Source organism: Centroberyx gerrardi, chromosome 14 (assembly GCF_048128805.1).
Source record: "Centroberyx gerrardi isolate f3 chromosome 14, fCenGer3.hap1.cur.20231027, whole genome shotgun sequence".
NCBI classification, from domain to species: domain Eukaryota; kingdom Metazoa; phylum Chordata; class Actinopteri; order Beryciformes; family Berycidae; genus Centroberyx; species Centroberyx gerrardi.
Genome location: NC_136010.1, coordinates 15,410,980 through 15,424,579, shown reverse-complemented (window position 1 = coordinate 15,424,579; position 13,600 = coordinate 15,410,980). Strand labels below are relative to the sequence as shown.

At 39.6% G+C, this 13,600-nt stretch overlaps 3 protein-coding genes across 3 annotated transcripts; 1 reads left to right on the top strand and 2 right to left on the bottom strand.

Moving 5' to 3' along the window:
- Positions 1 to 1,150: 1,150 nt before the first annotated feature.
- On the bottom strand, positions 1,151 to 4,854 carry LOC139928278 (14-3-3 protein beta/alpha-2). Its single transcript, XM_071920757.2, has 6 exons — positions 4,718 to 4,854; positions 3,297 to 3,598; positions 2,839 to 2,962; positions 2,450 to 2,613; positions 1,806 to 1,901; positions 1,151 to 1,672 (listed from the first exon to the last, which is right to left on the bottom strand). Exons 2-6 carry the CDS (start codon positions 3,588 to 3,590, stop codon positions 1,616 to 1,618), a joined length of 735 nt encoding a protein of 244 aa, XP_071776858.1. The 5' UTR covers positions 3,591 to 3,598; positions 4,718 to 4,854; the 3' UTR covers positions 1,151 to 1,615.
- Positions 4,855 to 8,009: 3,155 nt separating this feature from the next.
- Positions 8,010 to 10,102, top strand: ognb (osteoglycin, paralog b). The gene is made up of 6 exons (XM_071920796.2): positions 8,010 to 8,155; positions 8,260 to 8,326; positions 8,611 to 8,775; positions 8,909 to 9,111; positions 9,287 to 9,379; positions 9,536 to 10,102. The coding sequence occupies exons 1-6, from the start codon at positions 8,057 to 8,059 to the stop codon at positions 9,704 to 9,706; spliced, it is 798 nt and encodes a 265-aa protein (XP_071776897.1). The 5' UTR covers positions 8,010 to 8,056; the 3' UTR covers positions 9,707 to 10,102.
- A 532-nt stretch (positions 10,103 to 10,634) lies between these two features.
- Positions 10,635 to 12,985, bottom strand: uqcc5 (ubiquinol-cytochrome c reductase complex assembly factor 5). The gene is made up of 2 exons (XM_071920829.2): positions 12,630 to 12,985; positions 10,635 to 10,918 (listed from the first exon to the last, which is right to left on the bottom strand). Exons 1-2 carry the CDS (start codon positions 12,781 to 12,783, stop codon positions 10,827 to 10,829), a joined length of 246 nt encoding a protein of 81 aa, XP_071776930.1. The 5' UTR covers positions 12,784 to 12,985; the 3' UTR covers positions 10,635 to 10,826.
- Positions 12,986 to 13,600: the final 615 nt, after the last annotated feature.

Genomic DNA, 13,600 nt, shown 5'->3' with positions numbered 1-13,600 from the left:
TTTAGAGCTATTCTAAATTTTCACAACCACGTGTGTGCACTGGGTAATAGACTGTTACAGAAGCAAATTTTAGCCAGAAGACTTGTCAGTAAAAACAAAGCAAGTTGAGATACCTGATATACAGACAGGCTTTGTTCCACATTCACTAACTGCATTTTCATCAAGCATAAAGATAAATTGACAAGAATTTTTTCAACTGAAGATTATCTCAATTCATTGGAACATTGTCAGAGTAAACAGACTGTCAGCTATATGTGGAATGGTGTCTTCAACTACAGTATGTGGAATGTAGTGGTGATACATGGTATTGTGACACTGAGCTTCTTCCAAGGTGATAGAATGGGTTTCTCCAATTTGCATCTTCAAAATAAATCTAATTTTTGAGGCCATAGTTCATACTAGCAATCTTAAACGGCATAATGATGCACCTTGGTAAAGACCTAAGTCATGGTTTACCATTTGAAACGTGTCTGGTCTAACTCATACTTTCTGAAATTCATAAAATCAAAACAGCTGCTGCCACCTAATACAAATAAAATAGGCTGCAAGAGAAAGCCAGGCACAAAAACTTTGGAGAAAACAACCGCTTTAAGAGGAATATTTTGCAAGCAGGGTTGATACAGTGTGATAAGACATTTTCAATTAACATCAATAAAAGGTTACTTTAGGTTTTACATACAGATGATAGTCAATCTTGCAAAATACATGGAACCACATTTAAGCACATACAATTTTCATTGTACTGAGTTCAAGCAGCACCTGAACAGTGAGTAAAACTACAAAGACAATCCATACTTAGTTTAAAAAAAAAAAAAAAAGAGCACTGCCTTTCAAAAAGCCTAATAAAGTGGAATGTCTTATGTTTGAGGAAATCTACCATGACAATCTAAGGGGTCCCTTAATAAAACTTTAAAATTGTGAATTTGTGAACATGATCAAAGAGCATAACACCAAGATGTCAGTGTCACAATACAGCCTGCCTCCTTTCTGTATGAGCCCACAGCAGAATTGCAGTTAGTTGAATACAGGATTGTACTGTGTCTGAAATTCAAACGCAAACAATTTGGTTTGTGAAGCAAATGGAACACCTAGCATCACAGTGTTTGGTGAAAATCAACTGCCAGTTTAATTACCATACGATAAAACCTGTAAATACCATGACGAATCACAAAAAAAGAAACGTAACAAAAAAAAAAAAAAAGGATGAAAAATGCACAACAAACTAGCTGGGACAAAGGAATTAGGAAGGACGATTAGAATTCACAACCCCTCCCCCCATACACACACCCCATACACACAATCATTCACATCCATTCGCACTCCTCTCTCACAACTCATACAATCTAGCAGACACATACACACAAAGCCAACAAAAACAACAGCAACATGGACTCACTACTCAATACAACATTTTTCCACAAAGTGACTGAATCTGCTAACAACTGAAAATTACCCTGTCGCCTCACAGTGAACTGAGAGGGGTAAACTAGTTGGTCAGGAGCAATTCAGGCTGCTTGTCATACAGAAGGGGGAGGGGCTGATGGAGTGGAGGGGGATGTATATAAGCTGTCTGTGTTTAAGATAAGAGTGTAGGTGGATTAACAGTGCAATTCCATTAGTTTTCCCCTTCTCCGGTCTCTCCCTCATCTCCCTGGTTTTCTGATGTCCACAGCTGGGAAGAGAGACAAAGGTTATCGTCTATCAATTTCCTCATTCATTTAGTGTTTAAGACAAAATCTCTGATCAGCTACAAGTAACACATCTGGGTCGATCGGATGCAAAACAACGCAAGTCCTATAACTTACAGTCAGGTTGTCCCTTAGTAGTTGCATGATCAGGGTGCTGTCTTTGTAGGAATCCTCGTTCAAAGTGTCAAGTTCAGCGATGGCTTCATCAAATGCCTGAAATAAAAAAGAAGAGATAAAATTCAAGGCATCAATTCCAGCTGCATCCTCTGAACCTAGGTTGGCAGTGACTTTGCAAAACTGAATTCCGATTAGTAAGTATTAAAAAGCAAATTCTCAAAATTGCCCACCCATGTATAAAACAGGAACAGTGCTAAAAATGTGTTCTACTTAAGATGCAAAGGTTGACAAAATAACAATACTATGCGGTTTATTTCTTTTTCTACAACAAGACATTTCAACAAATGGCCCAGGACCCAAAGGTCGATTGCATTGCGATTAAATGTTATCACTAAATAATTCAGAATAAATTGTTACCTAAAGTTAGTGGCTAGGTAATGTTTCCAAAGCCTTCAATTCTTTACAGATTTAAGTAGGCTAAAAAATACTGTGAATTTGTAGAATACCATCTAAAATCAGGGTGAAATTTACCTGATAAGCCTACCTGCAAAATCAATTCTGGGTCCTGAGAAAAACAACTTTTTAAAATACAGTTACCGAGGAAAAAATGTTTTAAAACTACCGCTCTAGGACTAGGTTCATACCGTCTTGGCCAGGGTGCAGGCCTTCTCCGGGTTGTTGAGGATTTCATAGTAGAAGACTGAGAAGTTGAGGGCCAGGCCAAGCCTGATGGGGTGTGTTGGCTGCATCTCTTTCTTGCTGATGTCAAAAGCATCCTGATACGCCTGCTGGGAATTGTCCACGGTAGCTTCAGGAACACAAAGATGAAGAATAAGAATTTCAGCAATACTATTAGTCCATTTATGGCCCTGTTTACCATTTTACAATACATCTTCAGCACATTTTGTTGCATGCACATCACCTAGACTGACTTTATCCAAGTGTGGCTTCTCCACACCGTTGTACAATAAGTTCATCAAATAAGTCTCAACAGCACAAAATCATCATATGTAATTACATCCTCTCTACTTACCCTTCTTGGACTCCCCAGATGCTACCTCAGAGAGGTATCTATAATAATCGCCTTTCATTTTCAGATAGAACACCTTGCTCTCAGCAGCAGATGCATTGGCAATGAGATACTTGTCCAGAAGCCCCTGAAAACGATACAAAAGTGGTTGAGATTATCATGTCTGTGTGTTCAATAGGTTTAAAGTGAACAAAGAATAAAAGGAGCGCTGCTTGGGTGTCTCTAGTACCTTCCACTGGTGCTCTTTGGTGACAAGGATCAGAGTCTTCAATGGAAAAAAAGCCCTTCATCAGATGAAGGCCTTTGTAGCCGTAATGCGTAGGTCACCAGCTATTTTAATGTTTTAACCCAATTTAATAAAAGCTTTTTAATAACCAAATCCATTTGAGTTCCTTGGACCTCCTTTTTTTCCATTGAAGACTATGATTTTTTGTAATACCTGAGAAATTAGCAGCTCTTACCAGCACATCATTACAAATGTCCTGCAGCTCTTTTTCAATCTTCTCCCGGTATTCACGCGCCATCTGCTGTTTTTTCTCATTGCCCTCAGTTTTCTGCTCAATGCTGGAGATGACACGCCAGGATGAACGGCGTGCTCCTACCACATTCTTGTAAGCAACAGAGAGAAGGTTGCGCTCTTCATTGGAGAGCTCGCCACCCTGCTCCGTCACTGACTTCATGGCAGCAGCCATGTCATCATAGCGCTCAGCCTGCTCAGCGAGCTTGGCCTTCTGTACCAGGTCGTTCTTATCCATTTTCTAGACTGAAAAAGAAGATAATATAATATTAGTAGTAGTTGGTTATGAGCTGTCAATCAAAAGACAGGGACATCTTTGGTATTGGTACATCTTTGTACTGATATTGCCCACTCACCAGACATCCCTATGTGTTGTTTACACTAATGATCTTATTTGAATAGACATGCACGTCTTTTACGCCTTGGGCAGGGGAACAATTCGAGTCAATGGGAACTGACGATAGGCAATGCGGATTGGGCCCCTAGCAACTGGGTCAATCATACATATCAGCTGGCTAACGTTAGCGAACTAGCTAATAACGCTATCTAATTCTTCTCCCACCCGGTCATACCTAGTTATGGCTGAACTCAAATAGTTAACACTCTTTACAACTGCTATAAGCTAAATGTGTATGTACACGCAGGCCTCATTGGCTCATTTACTACAATTGACATTTGCTAACATTAGCCGAAGCCTTCCCGGGTCAGGTTTTAAGGCCCTCTCAATACTGCTAGTGACTTGATAACATTCGCTTAGTAACGTTAGCTTGTTAAAAGCGACCGACTCCGAATATCCTCGTCAGTTTTGTTCATATGTAACGTTGCCAACCTGACTGGATTAGGTAGATAGTCCTAATCTGCCTTATTAATTATAACGTGAGGCGATTGGGGTGGTTAAGTGTTAGCTAGCTAGCGGTCCGTCGTCTAACGGACCGCTGTCTAACGTACGTTAGCTAGGCCAGCATTAGCAATGGCTGACTTTTACTTGAAACTACGGTTTAGGGCCTAGGGAATCGATGGTTGCCATTTTCTATAATCAATAGAAAAACACAGTCTACTACTGTAATGCTTTATTTTTAATAATTAATTCATTTTCAACAGCTGTAACATGGCCCACCGATGTTGGTGAGCCTGACAGAACAAAGTGTCATGGAATCCGATTCCGAACGTAGGCTAGCTTGCTAGATAGCCAATGAGCGAGTCCTTTCACAAACCGCTAGATACCGTTAGCCAGCTCCGCTAGTATGATGGCTTCTCAATAGAATTAAACCGAAGACGGAGACACACGCCTCCTAACATTGATGTAGAAATGAAAAATCAAACAATATAGTGCACTGTTCACACGTGTAAGGTTAACACACTCACAATATTGGCGACTTTTAATCCTGCTTTTTCTCTGGACGATTCAGCCTCCGTCCTCCGTCTCGCTCAGCGTATCGTTCAGGGCAGTACCACTTCCGTTACACTGACACTTGTATTTCCTCTTTTCCCACCACATCTGCCTTACGCAACTTCAGCATAGACGCCAAATAAGATTATAATCTAAGCAAACGCGAAGTAGATTTGCTTCAAACACTGTGTCATTGATTCTTGAGCCTTGAGGTTAAAAGTAGCTGCGGTCGGTCGTAAAGCTTCCTGCTTCAATTACTTATAAATTATTATAAATAGCCAGCCGTTTTTACAAGATAGGCTACACCAGTGATGGGCAAACTTCTGTTTTAGCATGAGATCTACTTTTCCTTTTACTAGGCGCAGGTGAGCCGCCCGCCCCAGTCAAGCAGATTAAATTACTATACACAGAATTATGGCCTGGAAATGGTCAATAATTAATATAGTATGCTACAATTTCTGCTGTGGAGGCACATACTGGGCAAATTGTTATATAAATTGTATCAATAATAATAATCACAATGCTACTTTATTGATACCCTTATGGAAATTGCTCAAGGACACTTCAGCAGGACAGATGTTTACCAGCACAGGGGCTTGAACCTGCATGGTCTCTCTAACCACAAGCCCCCCAGCAGCCCAAACAATAGAACAATAATAATAGAAATATATTGGATATACAATCCTCAAAAGAATTATGGTGACAGCTTTTTTTCCCTGCAAGTTCCTTATTCAATTATTTGCTGAGTGCATATGATTTTTTCATTGATTTTTTTTTTTTTTTTTTTAAATATTCAAATAGTGGCCATTCAGTTTTCAAAACAATACTTTGGAAGCAGAATGTGTTTATTTTACTTAAAATTTTTTGGGTTGATATGAAATCAGACTGCACCAAAAAAAATAACACCTAACAGCTGTGGATATGATGTGGAGGCTCTCCAAGACTACAAATCTGACAGACTTGTTATTCTCTGCACTAACACAGCAGCGCACAGAATAGCAACTGGGGGGAAAAAGACAGAGTTCTTACATTTCAAAGCCCTACAGCGTGTCCAGTCTTGTTTCCCGCACCATCTGTAACAATTATTGAAATCTAATTCAGCATTAGTGGAAATGATTTGTTGAGTTTGATTCAAGCTTTTTTGATGCTGATTGTTTTTCCTACACCCAGCGCTGAGCAAATTAACGTCTTTTGAAGCAGAACATGGACAGAGAAGATTTTCCCTCAGTAGCAAAAGCAGAAGTTTTCTTTTCACACCACCAGAGAGTCAGAGCTTTATGGATGGGAAGTTCTGCTTGTTTTGCCAGTTCTCACTCAAGGTGCAGCTGTGTGATTTGAGGCTTATCTCTCTGTCTTATTGAGCTGAATCAAAAAGGAGTGGAACTACACAACAGTCAGCTGATCAAACAGCTTTTGCTTAGAGTTACTGTATTCCTTTAAGAAACACACAGGAAGGTGGAAAATTAATTTTCAAAAAACATGTTTTGGAGGATTGGAGGAATTTGCTTTGACATGAATCATAACTGTTTCAATGCAGCAAAAGGCTGTTTTTTGCTCGTCTATAGTGAATAGCAGTATATTAACCCATTTCTAACTACAACCAACACCTTTTACAATGACCTTGGTCTGCCCTACAGAAACTGTCTGTAAACCTTGACTATCACCTGTATGGAATCTGTAGATTACCAAAAGAACATTTTTGAGTTAACTGCAGTGGAGGACAACTGTTAATACTTTAATATTTTAACATTTTAAAAATAACATAGGTTATATAAATACAATATACTACAAATATTATGTTGGCAATAATACATGAGAGTGGACTTGCAAAACATACCAGACAGTGACTGTGAAGCATACCCGTTACATTACTGGAGAACCTAAGGTGAACACTCAGCTAGCTCATGTGACTTGCGGGAAAAAGCAGATTCATTCGAGGTCGCCTTGGAAAAATCAGTAACTGCCAAGACTCAAACTGGTTGTCATCTTCCAGCTCTTCAACACTGTTTTCTTTCACCAACAGCAGACTCCACACTGACTGCAAAAATCAAGAAAAAAAATAAAAAGGTTTTGATGAATGCAGGTATTGCTTAATTTATTCAAACAATGCACTTTCTCTGTTTAGCCTCAACTGCATGTGTCCAGAGATGCAGACATACAGTATATGCAAAGCAGGATACCTGTGGATGAATACCAAGGAGTAAATTAGATTATAAGTATTAGTATTATTACCTCTGCTGAGGGGAAGCATGAATAATTTGCAGGTGGAAGAGCATAAAGTTTCACACCTCACATACAGTACAGTGTCATGTTTAACCATGCTTGTTGGAGAAGAAGACATGGGAATACTAATTAAAGACCAGGAGGGCGTTGCATTTGCCGATGGAAAGTTTAGTTCATGTTGAAGAATTTGAATCTGAGTCAAGTCAATTTGAGTCAAGCTACTTGGAATGAGGAATGTTTACCATTATTTAAAAGGGAAGGAGGTCGCTGCATATCTTCTCAAAGTAGGAGTCCAGAGCCTGCCGACTGCAGTTGATCTAAAACAAAAAACAACAACAACCCAACACCCTCACAATTATATCCTTAGCTGTAAATGATTCTTTCACAAATTGAGTCGACTCTAATGTGGGAGTGGCACTGTCCTAAAGCAACAGAATACAACAGAAAAGCATCTGTAAGCAGGAGTTATCATGGGTTAACTGAAGTTAAAGGGAGAACTTGGTCAGAGTAATACTCTCTCTCCAGTTCATTGCTTGGCTTGGCTTTTCAATTTATAATCACTTTGGCTCGAGCCAAAATTCCAGTGATCATATCCTGCTGTTTCTTGTCTTTATTTTCTCTCCACTCTCCAAGTCACCATTGTCCCTGATTGTTCATATATTTAAAAAGTCAACATTCTTCCATGTTTTTCCACCTATTCCCAAAACACACGACTACTTTGTCCTTCCAGCAACAACAAAGTTCCTTTTACATTCAAAGTGAAAAAGCACAGTGTTAAGTAGTTGTCAATTTGCCATCAGCCAAGACTGTAATTGACACTCTGTGCTCATTAGACTAAATCCTCTCCCCACTATCAACAGAGACTATTCCTGTTTGCTAGAGAAAAACATAGTATACAAATAGTCAGGAAAGTTACCAAGACCTGAGAGTAAGACCAGCACAGCATGTAGTGAGTTAAAGTTTGTTTCCTTCTCTTCCTCAAAGGTCTACTGGCAGCTTAATAAAAACTGGATGGAAAATTTTTCCTGCTCACATGGACCAGCAGACAGCACTCTCCTCACAACACTTCTCTCACCAGCAATTAAGACACAATGGTGCACTTGAGGACTTTGATTTTCACGATTGTAATGCTCCCATGGATGCTATCTTCTGCAGCGAAAAGTGAATACATGGAAGCAAGAAAACCCAAGGTAAAAAAAAAAAAGATATGTATCTGTTGGAGTTGCACTACACAGTCTAAGCTTGGAAGATAATTATATCTGTCAAGTGTTGTTAAGACTCTTTCTTTCTACAGACAGACGTGTCCATTTCTGACTATGGAGACTCGGACACTGACTCGGCAGTGGCTCCAAAAGCTGATGGTAATGTTTGTTTGCACTGATAAATAGTTTTCAACAATCGGATGCATTTTCAAAGCTGATTATGCAACGTTTGCTGAGGCATTCTTCCACATTTTTGTGAATGTAGCTAAAGCCCACATTATGTAATAACAGGGCCGTTCAAGTGTCCTCTTCCAATGTGCATGTAGTGTGTTTTAGGTTTCAAAGTAACAGCAATGAGACTAATTACTTGACTGATTCACAACATAGGTAAGAAAAGCATTTAATTCTAGATGAAATGGAGGGAAACAATGTGTTGATTTCAGAGCTGCCAACATGCCTACTGTGCGTTTGCCTGACTGGATCTGTTTACTGTGAGGAGGTGTCCCCCGAAATGTCAAACGTCCCGGCACTGCCAAAGGAAACAGCCTATCTGTATGCACGCTTCAACAAAATCACCAAAATAAAGAACAAGGACTTTGCAGACATGGGTAAATAGAAGTCTAATTCAATGCTGCACTGATAGTTTTTAAAAAATTATATACACAGATGACACTAGGGGCAAATTCTGACATTTCGAGTCTTCAACTAATTCTGCTCTTCATTTGTTTTGACTTTTTCCAGCCACGTTAAAAAGAATTGACCTGACTGGGAACCTGATCACTGAGATAGAAGACGGGGCTTTTTCAAAACTTCCCAATCTGGAGGAGCTCACTCTGGCAGAGAACAGACTGACTAAACTTCCCATGCTGCCTACCAAACTAATCTCATTGAATGCCAATTTCAACAAGCTTAAAACCCAGGGTGTCAAGTCAAGTGCTTTTAAAGTAAGCCAGGGAGTCAGTCCAGTGATCTTGTGCTAATGTTCTGACATACAATGAAACCTATTCAGTCTTAGCGATAGTTGCAAAACTTACCTTGAATGCAGTTCAACATGTTTAGATGTTAGACTGAGTAAGCAGCCTCACCTGAAGTGGCCTGTGTGTTCTTGTGTTGTTGCAGAAACTCACAAGACTGGCATATCTATACCTTGGAAACAACCAACTGGAAGCAATACCACAACTTCCAGAGTCTATTCACACTGTGCACCTAAATGTAAGTTCATCTTTACTTCACTGCAATCGACATATTGAACTAAATTCCTCAGAAAAGCTCTGTAAATGCACTGGGATAACGCATAATGATGATGATTTTTTTTGCATTGCATTTAGTAAATAGTTCATGAGCTAATTTTGTCTCCTCTGGCCGCAGAACAACAACATCACCACACTAACAGATGAGACATTCTGCAGAGGCAACAACACTCACTACATCCGAAGCAACATGGAAGAGGTGAGACTGGATGGAAACCCGCTCTTGCTGGCTCAGCACCCCAACAGCTTCATCTGTCTGCGGACTCTCCCTATTGGAAAATACCACTGAACCAACCAAAGCATGCTTTCAGAGGATTGAACTACATTAGGGGGGAAGCTCTATAGTGTAAGACACAAATATTCAGATAATGAAATGGCAACTAATACCATTTAGTAAATACTAATGTTTTTAAGTTACCTTTTTATATACTCAATAACACTGCCATACAGTTCAGGTTTTAGAATTTATAGAGATTTTCAGAAATGAATTTCATACATCAGTTCTTCAGTGTGCAGGTATGTCAATACATTTAGCCTCCTCCAAGAGCAATACAGCTTTACACACAATTTCTTTAAGCAGTTAAAAATCATACAATTATGGCATTTGCCAGTATTGAATACATTTAATAAATAAATTACTCTTTTTATTACTTTTGTTACATTTTGGCTGAGACTATGTTCTGAGCTACCTTTATGTCTTGCATTGTTAAAGGTGGTATGTATAATGTGTAGCATTTTTTTTAAAATAAATATATCATGGTCAAACTAATTGTGCTACCTTGACACAGTTACTGTAAACAAGTGAGACCATGGTTGAGACGATTGGTATACTCTATCTCACACCAGAGGTATTGTTAGTGCGAGTGTTTCTCAAAATGAAGACTACATTTCCCATAAACCCCGCTGGTTCCTGCCACGAGGATGTTGCCCTACCCCAGTGTCTCTGCGTGTGTTTGTTTACTCTTTACTGAAGAGGGTAAACATGTTGGAAGTGATTTTTCTATCTGCCTTTCACTCCTTCCACCATTTGCGATTGAATCTCTGAAACAACAGCACCCTTCTTCCTGTTTTGTGCCATAAAGCAATCCAGTAGATTTTCCTACAAAATACAAACCAGTGGCACATGAAGTTAAATGCAGTGTGGAGTCCGGTAGAGGCTGCCAATCTTCTCTATGATGGTCTCGTTTGTTTGCGGTAATTATACTTATGTCTCAAAATTAAAGTGGTACTGATTTATTGATGTTAAAATGCTACACATAGCACCTTTAATGACAAACATCCATAATTTCGATAAAGTCTTTTTAACCCAGAAAGGTACTATTAAGTCCATTTCAGCCTGATGGAAACAAGTGTCCAAGGACGTGTCCAGATTTCACACCTGTGTCGTCATCATTATGTCCCATCATCATTCACTTGGCTGCAGGCTCATCAAGAACTAGCAAACCATCTGTGATCTTCTGCTGGTACTCCCGTTCTGACTGTTTTCTCCTGTAGACGTCATCTGGCAAACAACAAGAATAGAGAGAATAAAATAAAATGATAATACTACAGACAATTTTGATACAGTAATAGCTGGAGCAGTCAAATGTGGCAGGATGCTGGACTATTGAGACTACATTCTGGATGATCCGACTTTACCAACTAGGTCTTATTTTCAATTAGTTATCATGTAATACTTGTTAAAAACTGGGATGACTGCCAAAGAAGAGACTTTGTGACCATGACAGAAGTGATAAGGAAACAAATCAACAGTCGAGGGATGAAACCACCTTGTATATTTATGCAACCAGGCACTAGATTCTTGTTTTTTTCTAGGAATGGTAGTCAGTTGTGTGCTATGAAGAGGAATAATCCTATGGATATGGCTAAAAGGTCTCAGGATATTAAGGATATTACAGGATAAGAAAAGTGGGCAGCTTTGAGGGAGAGAGGAATTTCAGTCCTCTCAGACTCCTGGGATGTAACAGATAATTTTGAAGTAATATATCGGTGGGGTTATAGGAAGAAGAAAAACACTATAGCTCTCTTCCTGCAAAGTTTATAAAATGCAAATGTGGCGTATCTAGTCTGCCATAAATTCAACAACACAAATGCAGAGTGTGTCCCAAAAGTTGGACTGCTTGCACTCTGTATTGTGTAAGAAACAACCGTCTCAGTTTCCCCTCTGTCCTCCTCCTCCTCCCTCCCATCTCTCAGTTTTTCCATGCTTCCTGATAGGAGACCAGCAGAGGAGGGGACAGAAGCATAGGAAAGTCTGAGGAGGACACATCTGCATAGTCAACTACTGTGCTCTGTCCCAGTTCTATTCAGTACATCCACAATCCTAACTGCAGGCCTGTACCAACCAGACTGTACACTGCAGCATGCAACATGGCAGTTTCCACATCACTTCACGTCATTGATTTCAGTCACTGATTGATTATACCGTCTAGGCTAGAATCTGCCTAATAAAGTCAGTACAGTGAAGCAGCATATTAATCCGGAAGAGCTAAATTCAATCCAGACGAGCTACTGGCCTGATTTGACTCTGTTTGGTCTCTTCTGGGACCCGCCCACCTATCTCCTTCTAGAAAAACCTGTACTGTACAGGAACAACCGAGTGGCCAGTGCGACATGGGAGATTCAAGTCATGTCGGAAATATTGTAAATTACGGGTTCAGCGCAGATAAACGAGCCAAAGTGGTAAATACGACGAAAATCGGATTTTTCCCAGATGTGACGTTTAGGGGGCGGAGAGAATATGAGACATGTCAGGAACGGATGCTAACAGTGATGTAGGTCAAGGTATTAGCCTACTGTATGTTATTGTTTGGCATCCCATATTAATTACTAATATTGGTCTATGCTTCTTTTTTCACTACTTTAGCTGTCTCCCATTTTTGTTTTTTGTTTTTAAAGACATCAATTGGCAATCCTGGCATGGATTTTTTTTCTCCACTTCATTATGTCACCGCAGCACAAAGTAGCACTGTGTTGCTTCATTCCTAAAGTGAAACATCACCCACCAAAAAAACGTTATGGTGTCCATTTTGTCATTATTTCCGACCAAATGCACTTGAATGCGTGAGCAGTCGTATTTACGAAATCGCATCTCCGAAGTAGGAGCTCACGAGGTGTACTTGAAGTAGCAATTCTCCTCATGTTATATCACGTAACGTTATATCGTTTGACTGTTCAAGAAAACAGAGTTGGTTGTTTTATACTTAACGTACAGAAAGTCTCCTTCCCTATCCTCACGTTGATCATGATCCACTCCATCACGCCTCCAATACAAAAGAAGATGGGAAGGAATCGGTACGTCCCAAAACGACGTTTACCCGGTACAAGGCTCAGCATATACTTGATGTTCTGATTCTTCCAAAACATCTTGGACAAACGGACATACAGGCGTGCTGGCCGCTTCTCACTATACGCTTGATATGGCAAAAGTGACACCGAAATACTCTACAATTTAAAGACACGATATTGTGGAAAAACTCTTACGATAACCTATTTCAGGCATATCGCATGGACCTTACTTGTCCTTTACAAGTGTTACAACAGCGAGGGACACGAGTGCGCGCGTTTTAACACCCGCTGTAAACCAAACGGGCGGAGTTCTCTGTAACCGAAAGCAGAAACAACGGCAGGCCAATCGGTGTATTTGAACTGTTAAAACGCACGTACCCAAGAATGCGCTTAACAACGTGACATCCGGGTGTGTTTTCATTGGCTCTTGTAAGCCAATGACAGTATTTAAATAGGGGGAGCTAGGTCATTATGTCCTAAAAAAAAAAGGTCATTATGTCCTGTAAATAGAAAAGACTCACTGAATTAATTTCCTACACCCGAAAGCTAGAGAAGTAGGCTACACTTTAAAACCATAAATGATATACATGTAATGACTTTACTTGGACTTCAACAGTAGCATATTTTGTAACTTTTTTGTAAAATTGAGGCCTCAACAAACTTTTATTAGCCTATACTTCCTTATGACTTAATGTAATATTCAAACATGTAATATTTTGTAGAAATATTATGATTATGGTTAAATATATTTAACTATCAAGACCCCTCCAATATTTCCTGCTTTCAAAAAAATCACTACTAGCCACTGCTAGCCACAAGCAAGCTTGTTAGCCATCTTATGCAATCACTTGTGTCCTCATAAAAGGCAAAAAAGGTCAAGCGAAAAGCTAAGTTA

What these genes read in the sequence shown, in the direction of transcription:
- uqcc5 (XM_071920829.2), bottom strand. Translation starts at nt 12,783, where the DNA reads ATGTTTTGGAAGAATCAGAACATCAAGTATATGCTGAGCCTTGTACCG. An exon ending in GATAGGGAAGGAGACTTTCT is followed by an intron (nt 10,919 to 12,629) that starts GTACGTTAAGTA and finishes GTTGTTTGCCAG; the next exon opens with ATGACGTCTACAGGAGAAAA.
- LOC139928278 (XM_071920757.2), bottom strand. Translation starts at nt 3,590, where the DNA reads ATGGATAAGAACGACCTGGTACAGAAGGCCAAGCTCGCTGAGCAGGCT. An exon ending in ATCTGGGGAGTCCAAGAAGG is followed by an intron (nt 2,614 to 2,838) that starts GTAAGTAGAGAG and finishes GTGTTCCTGAAG; the next exon opens with CTACCGTGGACAATTCCCAG. An exon ending in TACTAAGGGACAACCTGACT is followed by an intron (nt 1,673 to 1,805) that starts GTAAGTTATAGG and finishes CTCTCTTCCCAG; the next exon opens with CTGTGGACATCAGAAAACCA.
- ognb (XM_071920796.2), top strand. Translation starts at nt 8,057, where the DNA reads ATGGTGCACTTGAGGACTTTGATTTTCACGATTGTAATGCTCCCATGG. An exon ending in AGTGGCTCCAAAAGCTGATG is followed by an intron (nt 8,327 to 8,610) that starts GTAATGTTTGTT and finishes TGTTGATTTCAG; the next exon opens with AGCTGCCAACATGCCTACTG. An exon ending in TTCACACTGTGCACCTAAAT is followed by an intron (nt 9,380 to 9,535) that starts GTAAGTTCATCT and finishes CTCTGGCCGCAG; the next exon opens with AACAACAACATCACCACACT.